At 40.7% G+C, this 14,485-nt stretch overlaps 1 protein-coding gene across 2 annotated transcripts in view; it reads left to right on the top strand.

Annotated features, from left to right (window-relative positions):
- The window catches only part of PRKDC (protein kinase, DNA-activated, catalytic subunit), a 98,330-nt gene extending 84,159 nt beyond the window's left edge, over nucleotides 1–14,171 (top strand). For both annotated transcript variants that reach the window (XM_048507588.1, XM_048507586.1), the window contains exons 78-86: nucleotides 1,225–1,292; nucleotides 1,630–1,850; nucleotides 3,385–3,477; nucleotides 4,360–4,449; nucleotides 8,044–8,115; nucleotides 8,469–8,670; nucleotides 9,664–9,852; nucleotides 11,630–11,769; nucleotides 12,620–14,171. In XM_048507588.1, the coding sequence (XP_048363545.1) occupies nucleotides 1,225–1,292; nucleotides 1,630–1,850; nucleotides 3,385–3,477; nucleotides 4,360–4,449; nucleotides 8,044–8,115; nucleotides 8,469–8,670; nucleotides 9,664–9,852; nucleotides 11,630–11,769; nucleotides 12,620–12,824 (1,280 nt within the window). In that variant the 3' untranslated portion in view covers nucleotides 12,825–14,171. The remainder of the gene's footprint in view (nucleotides 1–1,224; nucleotides 1,293–1,629; nucleotides 1,851–3,384; nucleotides 3,478–4,359; nucleotides 4,450–8,043; nucleotides 8,116–8,468; nucleotides 8,671–9,663; nucleotides 9,853–11,629; nucleotides 11,770–12,619) is intronic.
- Nucleotides 14,172–14,485: the final 314 nt, after the last annotated feature.

Raw genomic sequence — 14,485 nt, 5'->3', positions numbered from 1 at the left:
TTTATTGTCATTGTGCACGCACAACGAAATTTACAAGAAAAACAAGAAAACAAACTGGCAGTGCAAACCCAAGCAATTTCAACATTCTATACCTTTTGACTTCAGTGGGCTGTGTATATCTGTTTAGGATGGCATTGTTTGTCTGTATTTTATATCTTCATGATAGGATACCTGCTGCCAAGAGCACAAAATGTAATTTTTAATCAAATGTAAGATTAAGGGTTTTATCCCAGGCATGAGGAGGAAGAAGAAAACAACAGCAGCAATCTCATGTCATGTTGGTGAGGGAGCAAGCTTGTTTTCTGTGGCTCCAGAGACTAGGACCAGGAGTAATGGGTTCAAGGTGAAGGAAAAGAGATGCCACCTAAATATCAGGAAAATCTTTCTGACAGTAAGGGCTGCTCGACAGTGGAATGTGTGGTGGAGTCTCCTTCTTTGGAGGTTTTAAAAGAGAGGCTTGATGGTAATCTGTCAGAAGTGCTTGATTGTGTGTTCCTGCATTGCAGGGGGTTTGACTTGATGGCCCTTGAGGTCTCTTCCAACTCTATGATGCTATGAATGCAGCACATAACAGACAGACCCACAGGCTCACAAACCAGCATACATAGACACCAGAAGTGCCCTAAAATCATTAATGTATTTCTACTTGACTCATCTGGGTAGACCATATGATGGATAGAAAGGCAAACTGTTTCACATTACTGGTCAAGGTGGAGGGTGTTGGACTTGATGGCTTTTGGGGTCTCTTCCAACTCTATGATTCTATGATTCTTATATTCAAATAAACATTACAGTTATGTTCAGTAATAATGTTGGAGGGGTGTAAAACATTTGGGGAGATTTATCTTCCTTTCAAGTATGGTATGCCCCTTTGTAGGAAGCTGTTTGATGTATGGCTGCCACTACCTTAACTGTGTCAGTAACCCTGTGAGGAGGGAACAGGTTACACTTAGCTGTAAAACTTGGAGCAATGTGAGGAATGTCTTCATCAAGCAATTTACCTCACAGTATGGAACCTGCATCCATTGCTCCTGGAACCTTCCTCAACAGCAGTAAAATGAAAGAAAAGATTCTTCATCAGTGGAGCTTTCTACTAGAGTTTTGTTTTGAGAATATTCACTTGCGATTGTTTAATCAAAGCAACAAAATATTACATTCATAGTTTCTTAATCAAATAAGCATTCTGAGACACCACAATTTAACAATGACTTTTTTCTCTCTCAGGTCAGTATGATGGTAAAGGAAAGCCATTGCCAGAGTACCATGCAAAAATCTCAGGCTTCGATGAAAGGGTGTGTTAATATATTACTGTACTAAGTATATGGATTGCTTAATGTTGTATGCCAGCAAACTGTTAAGTTAACATTTTTTAAATTCCAACTTCCCTCTTCTGCACTAAGAAAGGATCTGTCTAATCATGTTCACATAATCATAACACAATATCCTCGGCATGAAAATATTTTGTAACCTTGTCTGGTGCTCATAAGCAGACTTTAATATTTTGTAAAATTATTCAGATTGTTCTTTTCTGTCCACATAAAAATGTAGGCTAATTCCTGTACTAAAATATTTTCTTGTCTTTTCTGTGTCCAAGCTGAGTTTTTCTTTTTTTTCTCTGTATCATCCTAGATAAAAGTAATGTTATCCATCCGGAAACCAAAGCGTATAACTATCAGAGGCAGTGATGAGCGGGAATATCCTTTTCTTGTGAAAGGAGGAGAAGACCTGAGGCAAGACCAGCGTATTGAGCAGCTCTTTGATGTCATGAACACTGTCCTGTCACAGGATGCTGCCTGCAGCCAAAGAGACCTGCAGCTAAAAACGTACCAAGTTATACCAATGACCACTAGGTAGGTGCTTGCTGCTCTTTTATTTAGCACATATATGCCGACTTGTGTTGCTGAACTAGTAAGGGAAATATTAGAGAATTAGCAGGACAAATAGTGGTTGGAGTATTTGAGCAGGAGGGCTGAGAAGATCTGGGTTCAGATCCCTAGCATAGCAGGTCATCTTGGACAAGCCATCCTCTAAACCTAATGTCATTGTTGTGAGGGTAAAATGGCAAACCATGTAGTCTGCCTCAAGATCCTCTGAAGAAAGATGGGATAATTGATTGAATTGAGAGCTGGCATGGTGTAGTAGCTAGTTTGTCAGACTAGGACCTGGGATACAAGGGACAAATTCTTACTCTGCCATGGAAGCTTACTGGGCCAATCACACTCTCTCAGCCTAACCTACCTCACAGGATTGCTGTGAAGATAAAGTGAAGAAGGGGAGAATGTTGGAAGCCACTTTGTGCCCTCATTAAATGAAAAGTTGGTAAAAACAGAGGTAAAATTGTTAATATTCAGTAAAGATATAACGTAGAGCTGCTTAAACGATTACAGAAATATTGTTTTGTCTTCCTAGACAAAAAGTTTCATTTCAGCGCAAAGTTTGAATTTCTTATGAATGATGGTTTTAAAGCTTTGAGATAGATGTCCGAAGAAAGAGGTGCCAGTTCCTTGAATGACTTCTGAACCAGTCCTGACCACTGCCCACATAATCTGTCCATATCTACATTTTAAAAAAAAATCTGTGCACCACATATGCAAAGGAATATTCAGTGCCTGGATTCCCTCACAATACTGAGTTGGTGCATCATGTGGTAGTTGGACAGTTACATAACCCCAAGCTATCATTCATTTCTTGAATAAAACAGGGATTGCTATTTCAGGCCTTAGTTCTTAATTACATTTTGCTTCCTCATCATTTGTAACATTCCTGTTGGTATTTTAATATGATTGACCAGGATATCAAAAAAAATCTAAACCTGTTATTTCCCAGCCTGTCCTCCGTTATATTTTTTTATCCTTTTGGGGGCAAACCTTACGTTACATTATCCTCTCAGCCACCCCTACTGTACCACAAGGATTTTTTTATTAGGCTTTCTCGTTATTTTCTGTGCATGGTACTCAATTCTCAGCACCAAGGACCCTCATTGGGAATTTAAGCCTTCTTCTCGCACACATATATACACACTTACCGTTTCCTGACCTGCTCAGCTGGGGAAACCTGCATCTATTAATGGCTACATGCAGGTTTCTCCAATGGGGCAAACAACAACTTTCTGAGGGCTTTTGTTTGGGAAAACTTCATGGACAGGCTTAAGCTGCCCTCTGCTTGTGTGCTGTTGTCCTGATAAGGATTGGGCTCCTGTGTGCCTGGGAATTGAGTTTCCAGCACAGAACTTGTAAGGCACGTACGATTGGAAGTTCTTATGGCAGACCCAGAGAGGATACAGTGGTTCAGATAACCCATAGCTAATGCCATTGTCAAGCCTATCATGTTCTATCTTTTGTTTTCTGCCTATCACCTCTCTGCCTTGGATATGTTTTCTTCCAGGCTAGGACTGATTGAATGGCTTGAGAATACCTGTACATTAAAGGAATTTCTTCTAAAAAATATGTCTGAGCAGGAAAAAAATGATTATAACAGGTAATTAAGACATTTATTTAAACTGTATTTCTGGCTGGTTATTGACATTCTTTAGAGATATGTTAAGAACTGTGACAGTCAGCTATGATTACTTAATGTAGCAATATCCAGAGGAACAATTTGCATTAATCTGCAGAAGTCAAAGTACTTCCTTCTCTAGATTAATAATTGTCAGTTGTTTGTATAAAGTGCGCCATTTTACCTTTAACCCACATTTCTGCCTGCTTATCTAAACAAAGGGCTTGCTATCGTCTGTGGCTTCATCATCACCATTTTCTTATCAGCAGATGGATTTTTACAAGCAAGGGTTTTTGATTTTAGTTTAAATATGCAGGAAGTGAACTTCAGTCAGAATGGAGAGCAGTTGCATGCTCAGCATTGTAAACTTATCAGTTGAAGTGGGCTGTAATTTCCTGATTAGGGACAAGGAGGGTCTCTCCAAAGCCATTATGCTATGAAAGCCAACTCTGAGCCATTTTCTATCATGAGAGGATTTGTTCAATCGCGAATATGGCAAGGCTGAAAGTAGCCCTGATTTTATTAACAGGCATTATACAATCATAGCCTTCTGTGAATGCTGAACTTAAGGAAATCGTTCATGCCCATATTTCAGGGCCTGTTCCTGTTCCTTAGTTCTTCTCCATATTAAACATACAGTATAACACGTTTGGCCTAGACCTGGGTAGTCCAACCTAGCTTAATCTTGTCAAATCTCAGAAGGTAAATAGGATCGAATCTGGTAAGTATTTGGATGGGAGATCTTCAATGAATGCCAGGATTGTGACACAGAGGCTTTTGTGGAAGCTCTATGAGATCATGCTCTTTGCAGATAATGTAGAAAACTGCTTGAGAATTGTTGCCTTTTTTTGCCTCTTTGTACAGCTCCAGAAGTCCTCGCGTTGATTACAGTGAATGGCTTGGCAAGATAGGGGACAAGAATGCAGGACTTGCAAACTATCCAACTATTTACAAGTAAGTTTTAGATTTAAATGTTATTCGTGTATAATGGTTACTATACCGCTAGAATATTTATTAGGAATTTTCCATGCAATACAAAGGCAAGCCCTCCCCCCCCAAAAAAATAAATAATTAAGATCATTTTTCACAAGTAAAGTTTTACACAAAGACCAACAAACAAAAATATTCAATGTGCTAAGTAAATCTAAACAACCTAAGTAAACCCTGACCTGGATAGCACAGGCTATACCCTTTTCAGGATTAAGATGACAGAAGATGTGTGCAGTAATCTGCCACATCTTCTTGTGTTGTGCTGCTCTGTGAGGTCCTAGTGCCTGCCTTCTCACCTTCCAATGCTCTGGCAGCATTTTACAGTCTTATTTAAGCACTGCTGCCATTGAAACCATTATCTGCACCAGGAAACAGAGCACTTTGATAAAATAGCATTTATATTCCTTGGATGCTTATTGGTGGTGGGTGCAACTTTCCAAAAAGGCATCCAGGGGAATATATATGCTATGTTATCAAAGCACTCTGTTTCCCAGTGTAAATAATAATGGTTTTGACATCAGCAGCGCTTAAATAAGACTGTAAAATGCTGCTGGAGAATTGGACCTCTTTACTGTGCTGTTGCTCCTCCAACTTCCGCCGAAGGACACACGACTGCACTGTATTTTGAAAAGGGTATAGCCTCATCTCATCAAATTTTCAGAGGGTAAGCAGGGTCAGCTCTAGTTTCCAATTGGATGGGAGATCACCAAAGAACTCTAGGGTTGCTATGCAGAGGTAGGCAATGCAAGCCACCTCTGAACATCTCTTGCCTTGAAAACTCTATGGGGTCACCATAACAGCAAAAAAAGAAAAGTAAATCATACAGTGTACAAAACTAAGCACAACACTATTTTTAAAGCACTTGAAAAGTCTGAATTAACTTGTAAGAGTATCTGCCAAAAAATTATTTTTGATGCATGTTGGACAACATCAGATCTTTTGATAACACTGAACAAGAATACTGTTTTTTTTCATTGAAGGTATCAGATTGTAACTTGTCACATTTCATTAAGTGAAAAATTAACTTTGCTTCCAGCACGTCATCCCACACTGGCTTTTTCCGCACAGGCGGAATAGAGCGCCTCAGGAACGGCAAAAACGCCGTCCCTGGGGAGGGGTTCGCACAGCTGCCACTGCTGTATTGCAGCAGCGCCAGCCTCGCCACCCCCAAGCGGCGCGAAGACACTGCTTCTGAACCTCGCTCCCTGAGCGAGGTTTTTCAGAAGCAGCGTCTTCCAACCACTGCCTTGAGAACAGCAGTGGCTGGAAGGCGCCATTTCCCCACCACCACCACCACCACCATCCCTGAACGCTGTACCTCGTTGCCTGGCTTCCAGCGCATCACAGACTGTGACTCCAGACCCTCCGCTCCAGCCTGAGGGGGGGATGTCCCCTGGCCTCTGCGATGCATCGGAAGCTAGGAGACGAAGTACAGCGTTCAGGGATGGCGCAGCCTGTGCGAAGGCTGTGCCACCGCCTGCACCTCTACCAGGACCGTCCGTGTGAATGGTCCCGGGGGGGGGGGGGTGTCGGCATTGTTTATGCCGACGCACCCCCGCTTGCGCCCGTGCGGAAAGGGCCACTATCTTATATCAGAATTCAGCACAGGTTTTTTGTTGTTGTTCTCTTTCCTAGCAATTTCTACTCTCGTAGAAGAGGTAAGGGAGACAGTATGATTTTTGTGTTACTGTTTTTTTATTTTCTGACATTTTGCTTGCATCTGTGGCTGGCATCTTCAGAGGATCTCAGTCACAGATGCAGGCGAAACGTCAGGAGAAAATGCTACTAGAACACAGCCATACAGCCCAGAAACCACACAGCACCCCAGTGATTCCGGCCGTGAAAGCTTGGTTTTTATTTTGTTTTTGAAAAGAAAAAAGCATAATAAGTGCAGATATTAATCTGGGATGACATTCTATGTTGTTACTCTGGTGATGTCTTCTTAGATCTGAATCTCCTGGAGCTGTAAATAATTTGATATCCATTGCATATAATCATAGTATATTCCTGTCAGTTGACAACTGGCAACAATAAGGGGAAGAAGTGGCTGAAATACATGATTCTAAAGAAAGGCGCAACTACTGTGGCTGTGAAGGGACGTGATTTTTCAAGCCAGAATCACTTGTCAGCTGCCCAGAAAAGATTTCTCCTGCCTGTTTCAACTACAGGGCAGCAACTTTCTTTCCTGGTACCAGAGAGATTCTGATTGAGTTGTTGCCTTCTGGCTTAGAGCCACAGCAAATGCGTTGTCACCTGGAACAACTTTTTGAACTGTCAGCAGTTCAGCACTGAAGGCTTGTCTCTCCTCTCCCCTCCCTCCTTTGGACTGAGCCGCAGAAGCCAGTCAAGTTCAAAAGCAACTCTTGCAAGTCACAAGAATTTCTCAGGAAGCTTGATAAGAAAATCTTCTTTTATCAGAATAATTAAAAAATCCTATGATAAACCAACCAGAGAAGACAGAACTTGCTACCGGTAGTTGTGAAGTCTGTATGGTCCTTTCTCCTGCTTCGTACAGAAGCCTTCAACACGCTCCATTTTTTTCACTTAGGGTTGACAACTGCCTGGAGATTAAATGTTCTGTCCTTTTAATCGAGGTGTAATGAGTCATTTACCAGGTGGTATAACTTACCTTCATGCCCTGAAAAACTTCAGCTGTCCCTTTTCACATAATAAGCATCTATTAAAGCGACAGGTAATCTCTCTTTAGGCCTGTTTGCAACCCTATGTTGGCATCTTAACTCATTGAGGTTTGCTTCTTTCCCACTACACCACATTCAGCCTTGACATATTGAAGTTGGTTCATCTCCAGACTCCATCAGAAGAGGTGGAGTGCAAGAGGTGTTGAAAAGAACTTGAAAACATTTGATTGTGCTGAAGTATCTTGATATGAGTGATACAGTGTTGAAGGCAAAGAATAAAGTTTCTTAAAGAACAGAAAGCTACTCATAATGGAGTAGAGGATGGTTTACTACATCAGTGGTCTTGAACATGCGGGTCGAGAGTAGAGATGGAGAATTTCTGGAGATTTTTAAGCCATGAGGGAAGAAGGGTTGCTAAATAAATCTAAGCTACTGAAGTAAGCTCTGCCCTGGGTAGCCCAACCTAACCTGATCTGTTTGAGATTTCAGAAGACAAGCAGGGTCAGCTGTAGTTTGTATTTGGATGGGAGACCACCAAGGACCTCCAGGGCTGCTATGCAGCAGTAGGCAATGGCAAGCTACCTCTGTGGGAAGAAGGGAATTGCAAACTGTGTTATTCTCTCTGCCGTTTAATTTAATGTCAATATTATGCAATGAATAAGAACAAGATCTTCATTCTTTATGCAGCACCATCATGGTGCTTTACAGCATAAGCAAAAAAAACCCCAGGCCTCTGCCTCAAGGAAATCTAAAGATAGACATGGAGTGAAAACAAAGAGGCATTTCAAAGGGTATTGGGGATAGTTATACACTAAGACTTAAAGCAATTATCTGTATTTAATCATTGATTCTTTTGCTTTAAAAGTTATGTTCGTAATTATGTTATGTTCCTAATGATTAATGTGTTGTTCACTTGCAGAAAAGCCAATCGTGTAGAGACAGTGACTTCTTTCCAACAACGGGAAAACCTTGTGCCTGAAGACCTGCTAAAGTAAGTGTAGTTTTTTTATAAACAACGGATTCTGAAATAGGAGAGAATATTATCACTATGTGTATGAGTTGCATATGAAAGCGTTCATATGGCTAAGGACCACAGTTCCAAGAATCCACCATTATTTATACCCACCTGATTCCCATATATTCTTTTTACATTCTCCCAGTTTTTGGCTTGTGCATGTTTGAAGTTCTGAGGATCATTTGCCATTCTAATCTCTTCCTATTCACTTATACTTGTGCGTGCGTGCGTGCGAGAGAGAGAGAGAGAGAGAGAGAGAGAAGGGGTGACATTTATGCACTATAGGGTTGAAGTGCAGCTTCTAATAGATACATTTAACTTCTTTTAAGGAGAGCCTTTGTTAAGATGAGTGCAACTCCTGAGGCCTTTTTGTCTCTGCGATCCCATTTTGCCAGTTCTCATGCATTGATGTGCATCAGCCACTGGATTCTTGGAATTGGAGACAGACATTTGTCCAACTTCATGGTCAACATGGAGACCGGTGGCATGGTGGGAATAGACTTTGGACATGCATTTGGTTCAGCTACACAGGTATTCTTCTTGCCTCTGTACATTTTCTGCTGATTAGAAGTTTAGATTTTATAGTCAGTAATGTCCTTGTTTACTGATCTCTCAAAATTCTTCATGGTTCATTTTTTGGATCCCTTTTTGCTGGTCTAGCGTTCAGAGTAAAATATTTAAAATTCATATTTTATCTGCTCGTCTGGAATATTCCTGCTGTTAGCAAAACAGAATCTTATTAGTAAAAGTGCAAAATTTTAAAAACCCTTACAATCATACTTTTGCATGGAAATTTATGATGGTTGTATACATCAATCAAACATTAATAAACGGTATCGCTGAAGCAAACTAAACGATCAACTAAAAACCAAATTGGTGAGAATAACAGTGTCGTGTCCAGCAGTGCCGGTTGTCCCATCTACGGTATCCCCACTGCTCCTGCAGGTTTGTCACTGGGCCTCAGATAGGCTCTTACCTGGATGTCGCCCCAGTGACCCAGCATTAGATGCTGACTGACCTGACAGTGGGAAGCTGCCAACCAGCCTTCTCCTCCCTGGACCTTTGAGACTTTTGTAGCTTCAGACCCCGGACCCGCCCCCATGGTCAGACCCTTCCTAGACCCTTCCATCAGATCTCTACTGCCTCCTTCCATTGGGCTGAGTATGTGGTTCTTGGACCTACTCGAATGTGTGCTGTTGTGAGGGTTGGGGGAGTCCGGAGTTGGCAGCCCCAGATAAACAGTTTGTCTTTAATCCATGACAGTTGTTAACAACAGAATGGAATATCATTTTAAGATGTGTGAAGCAAGCCAGATTTAAATGTTCTGCAGTGAATAGTGGGATAGGGAAAACTGAATAAGCACATAGCTATGTCAATTATCTAGCAATATTCCTTCAATGTTCCCTTGAATTCAGACTGTTGATGTTCTTCTGAGGGACAGGGAAAAATAGGCCAATAAGCTGTTGTGTTGCATATTTCTTTATGGCTTTCATTTTAAATTTATTTTAAATTTTCCTTGCATAGTTTCTATTAGTGCCAGAGTTGATGCCCTTCCGTTTGACTCGCCAGTTCATTAATTTGATGTTGCCAATGAAGGAAACCGGCCTTATTTTCAGTGTGATGGTGCATTCCTTAAAAGCCTACCGTGTACACCCAGACCTTCTCATTAATACGATGGATGTATTTGTGAAGGAGCCTTCCTTAGATTGGAAAGTAGGTTGTCTTGTTGTCAGTCCTGGTTTATCTGCATAAAGCAAGAGCAGTTGGATCATATAAAGATGAGAGGATTTTACATGCTGATGTGAAATGTTTTTATTTAGCCCTTAGTCTGCTTTGTATCTTTGCATATACTGTCTTTTTACCAGTCTTAGATTTCATTGTGCCTGTGGCTGAAAGACTTTGCATTCCTGATGGAGAGAGAGGAGGAGAAATTATAGCAGAAGAAAATACTGGGGTGCTGTGTGGTTTCCGGGCTGTATGGCCGTGTTCTAGCAGCATTCTCTCCTGACGTTTCGCCTGCATCTGTGGCTGGCATCTTCAGAGGATCTCTGAAGATGCCAGCCACAGATGCAGGAGAGAATGCTGCTAGAACACGGCCATACAGCCCGGAAACCACACAGCACCCCAGTGATTTCGGCCGTGAAAGCCTTTGACAAGAAGAAAATACATTCAAGGCAAGGGGATTTAGGGCTATGAGGGGCAATAGAAAGTTGGGCTGGGTTGGATCCATCCCTTCTGTGAATGAAGTAGGGGCTCATGAATCTGCTGCTTTCCCTTTCCTATTTCAGGCCTAGTAGCCTCTAAAAGCTGCCCCTCTCAGGAGACTGAGACAGGTGGAGGACAGCTAATAGTGGGAAGAAGCAGAAATCCCTCACACTTTTGTATGGCTATTTATTCTGCTGGGGGACTTATGTTTATTTACGAATTTATTTAGGATATTTCTGTGCTGTCTCTTCTGTGTTGCCTTGAGACTGCTTACAAGTAAAGCATGTAACAGTACAAAAAAATTTGAAAACAATTCTACCAATCCCCCTTCTTGAAATACCCCCCACCCTATATTCTGTACTGTTCCTGATGGTCTCCCACCTTAGTAGTAGTTTTTCATGGGCTCAGGGGGTTACACTGAAAGAGGAAGAGGGGGGGGATCTTTTCTGTTATTTTGCTCAACTTGCAGAAGTATTCAGTTTAATTTGTGAGGGTATGGGGGAAAATGGCAAAGAGGAATTTCTCCCCTGGTTTATCGACTTGGAAAGATATTTGTGTAATGAATTGAAGTGGGTTTGGGCCTCTAATTATTTCATAGATATATTACTAATTTTAATGTTGTTTTTCCATTTAAACTCCATATGCACAACAAGAGAAGTGGTTGGAAAATACTTAACGCTGGAGTGTACAACCTCCATAGCCTGGGACTGCCGAAGCCCCTCTGGTAATGCCAGAAAAGCTGGGTTATGTGAAAGATGTTCACACCCATGTCCTTTCCACTGCAGCATTACCCTTCCGACAAATGATCAGTTCTGGGGTAGAGAGAAGCTGCAGCATAGACCTTCCCCATAAGGGCCAGACCTGACACTGCTGGAGTTGTATGGAAAGGACACTCATTGCAGTTGTTCCCATGCTCTGAAGATAACATCAGAGGAGCTCTTCACGGGAACCCAGAATTTTCTTATATATATTTAAAGTGTGGTTTATTACCTATTATTTCAACATTGCTACTCCCGTAATGAAGTAGTGTAAAATGTATGTTTCCATTGAAAGTCTAAGAAATAGTAAAACTGTGAATATCACTTTAAACTCACATTTAATCATAATAAAAAATATGGTATGCATATCAATCTAATTTCTATAGGCAGCTTTAAATATTGGGTATATATAATCTTTCAAAACCCTGTACTAGGCTTAATTTTGTTAACTGATAGGCATATTGTGATGAATGTTGTGGCTGCCCATGAGATTATTGTTCATGGGGTTTATATGTGACTCTCCCTAGAATTTTGAACTCAGACAGTTGAAAAAGGGCGGGACGTGGACTAAGGAGATAAACATGGATGAAGTGAATTGGTATCCCCTCCAAAAAGTAAATTTTGCAAGAAGAAAATTAGCTGGTTCCAATCCAGCTTTGATCACTAGGTAAGTTTCTTAGCTACTTTGCATTTTTCATTTTTTTAACGTTCAAAGAAAAGAACAAGCAGGTGACCTACAAGGAACTGAAGGTGAGGGAACAATTTAGCAACTAATTACCTTAAAAAAATACTTCATACAGTTGCTATAGCGCACTGTTGATGCACAAATAGTACTATTTCCCCTGAAAGTTTGCTCCTCATTTGTTATTTTATTCATCTGTTATGTGGGGAAATTGCTGTTTGACCTATTTCAAGCTCCCCCATGCAGTGATGTCTTGTCCTTCCCCTCACCCTTCCTTTCCAGGCAGTTTGGACAAAAACCACCTGCACTTTCCCTTTGTTTCTCCGCAACAAAAAGGCTAGAGACTTGATTTTAAAAAATGAAAACTAGGAATTTGGCGGTACTAAAATTTGAAATGGAGACTAAGTGGCTATAAATCATTACAGTGCGAGCGTGCTATTACTGGTTTTAAATAAGCCTGCAAGAAGTCCTGCGGTGGTTTGGCAGGAGAAAAATGGTGGGAAAATGGTGCCCACAAGGTACTGGCAATGGGACAATGGTGCTCATGTGGGTGGGATCTTTAGAGGGCAGAAAAACGTACACCATTCCTTCCAGACAATGCCATAACATGCTTAGACAGCATTCTTTCCAAAAACATTGAGCTACAGCAAGTTTGGGAAAGAGCATATTGAGAGCTAAGAAAGCCTTGAAAGAAGAATGTAGCACAGTGTTGTGTGGAAGCCCCCCCCCCCCCCGAAAAAAAATCCCAAGTGTTTGGAAGGAGCCTTGGACATTCAATTGTCAGGTGTTGTTTTTTTCAAATAAACAGCATTTGTCTTAATGTCTTTCATTAAAGTGATGAACTTCGACTGGGCCATGAAAAATCATCTGCCTACAAATATTATGTATCTGTGGCACGAGGAAGCAAAGAACATAATATCCGAGCTAGAGAGGCAGAAGATGGTCTTTCGGAGGAAATGCAGGTGAAATGCCTTATAGACCAAGCCACAGACCCAAATATCCTGGGCAGAGTTTGGGAAGGCTGGGAGCCCTGGATGTGAAAGATAAAATGCAATCAAATTATATTCATCATCAAAGTGTATGCTGTCAAGTCGTTGCCACTTGGGACATAAAGAAGAATTGGATTGTGTATTATTTATCCAATGATAAACATTTGTGTAGTAGTTGGTTCTCGCAACTGTTACTTGGGATGGGTAAAGGGAAATGGTATGTGTATAAAGGGAAAAATTAGGAAACATGGAAACATGATACCTCCAATGCAACAATTATGTATTTTATTGCCTGTGTTTATGGAGGGTGGGGAACAAATTAAATTTTCAAAATTAGTAAAACAATCCAGTAAAAAAATGAATAGTTCGCCTACTAGGTATATGCAATTCCACAGTGCATTTCAGAGTAAATATAATAGTGATTGGTTATTATCTATATTACCATGAGCTGGTAGAGACAGTGCTGTTTATGAAAGTGACCTATTCATGCAAGTAGTATACAACTGGAACTATGAACTCATGTGAGATTATCCTCACTGGAGAATGCAAAGTTTCACATTCACAGAGAAGCTACAATAATGTGCAAGTTTATTCTCCAGTGACACTGCTCCACTTAGTAGTCACATAAGCTTACCTGCGCCTGTTACGTCCCCATCTGCCACGCCCCCACCACACCCCCGCAGGGGTGCACACTCGGTGTATCATGCCCGCCCGCCCGCCCGCCCCCTTGGCGCTACATTACTGACCACCTCTATGTCTGTATATTTGGTAACCTTAAGCTAACATGCAAGTCACTTTAAGTGAGCAGTAAGTAAATTCTAATTGGCTATAGAAAGTTGGTCTCGCATGAACACGTTTTCTCTCCATTGCCAGTGAAATTGTGTGAAACCAGCCTAGCTGAAAACAGCAAGGTAGTTTACTGCAGTCAGTCAAGTGTTTTGGCACCACTTCTGTTGTTCCAGAATTTGAACTGGAGGGAGTGGTTTTGTGTAAACTGTGCCTACATAATATCAGGGAGTATTTGCTGTTAATGGATGTCCTGAGTAATCATCCATTTGAGTTAATGACTTCTATACAGTACTGTAAAAAGGAAAAAAGTTGTTAACATTACACATTTGTATCCTATGTGTGCGTTGAGATAGCTTTAGTTTCAAGATGTGTTAAGCCAAAGGAAAGAGAAGGAAAAGCATCCTGTTTCCTGGGTGGAAAATTGTGAAACAAAATATTTTCATATCAGAAATTTTGACCAAATAAAATCTATTTGAAGGACTTGTGTAAATGAACTTTATTTAATGTGTTTTACAGACTGTTCTTATTTGCTGCTGTGAAACTTTTTATATTAAGATTTTGCAAAATACTATAAATCTGGTGATCGCAATAAAAAGGCTTTACATTGGATTTAAAGTGTTTTATTTCTACTTGTTCAGAAACCCACAAAATATAGAATTGTTCTAGTTTTCTCTTTAATAATAAATAGGTCGTGATTTGAGACTGATGTGGAAGTATTATGTCAAAAATAAGAGAACAGAAAATGCTATTCAGAACAATGAATTAACATATTCTGTCGCAACTGGAGTCATAAATCAGGTCTGCTTTGGATTCAGTGTTAATTTATTTGTTCATTTGTTCATTTACACAGCATTTTGATTTGCAAAATTGGAGGGCAACATTCCAAGTTTATCTTAACAAAATTATTAATTGCAGTGAATGCA

Source organism: Sphaerodactylus townsendi, linkage group LG09 (genome assembly GCF_021028975.2).
Source record: "Sphaerodactylus townsendi isolate TG3544 linkage group LG09, MPM_Stown_v2.3, whole genome shotgun sequence".
Lineage (NCBI taxonomy): Eukaryota > Metazoa > Chordata > Lepidosauria > Squamata > Sphaerodactylidae > Sphaerodactylus > Sphaerodactylus townsendi.
The sequence above is the reverse complement of the archived record's forward strand: the minus strand, read 5'-3'. Positions and strand labels throughout refer to the sequence as shown.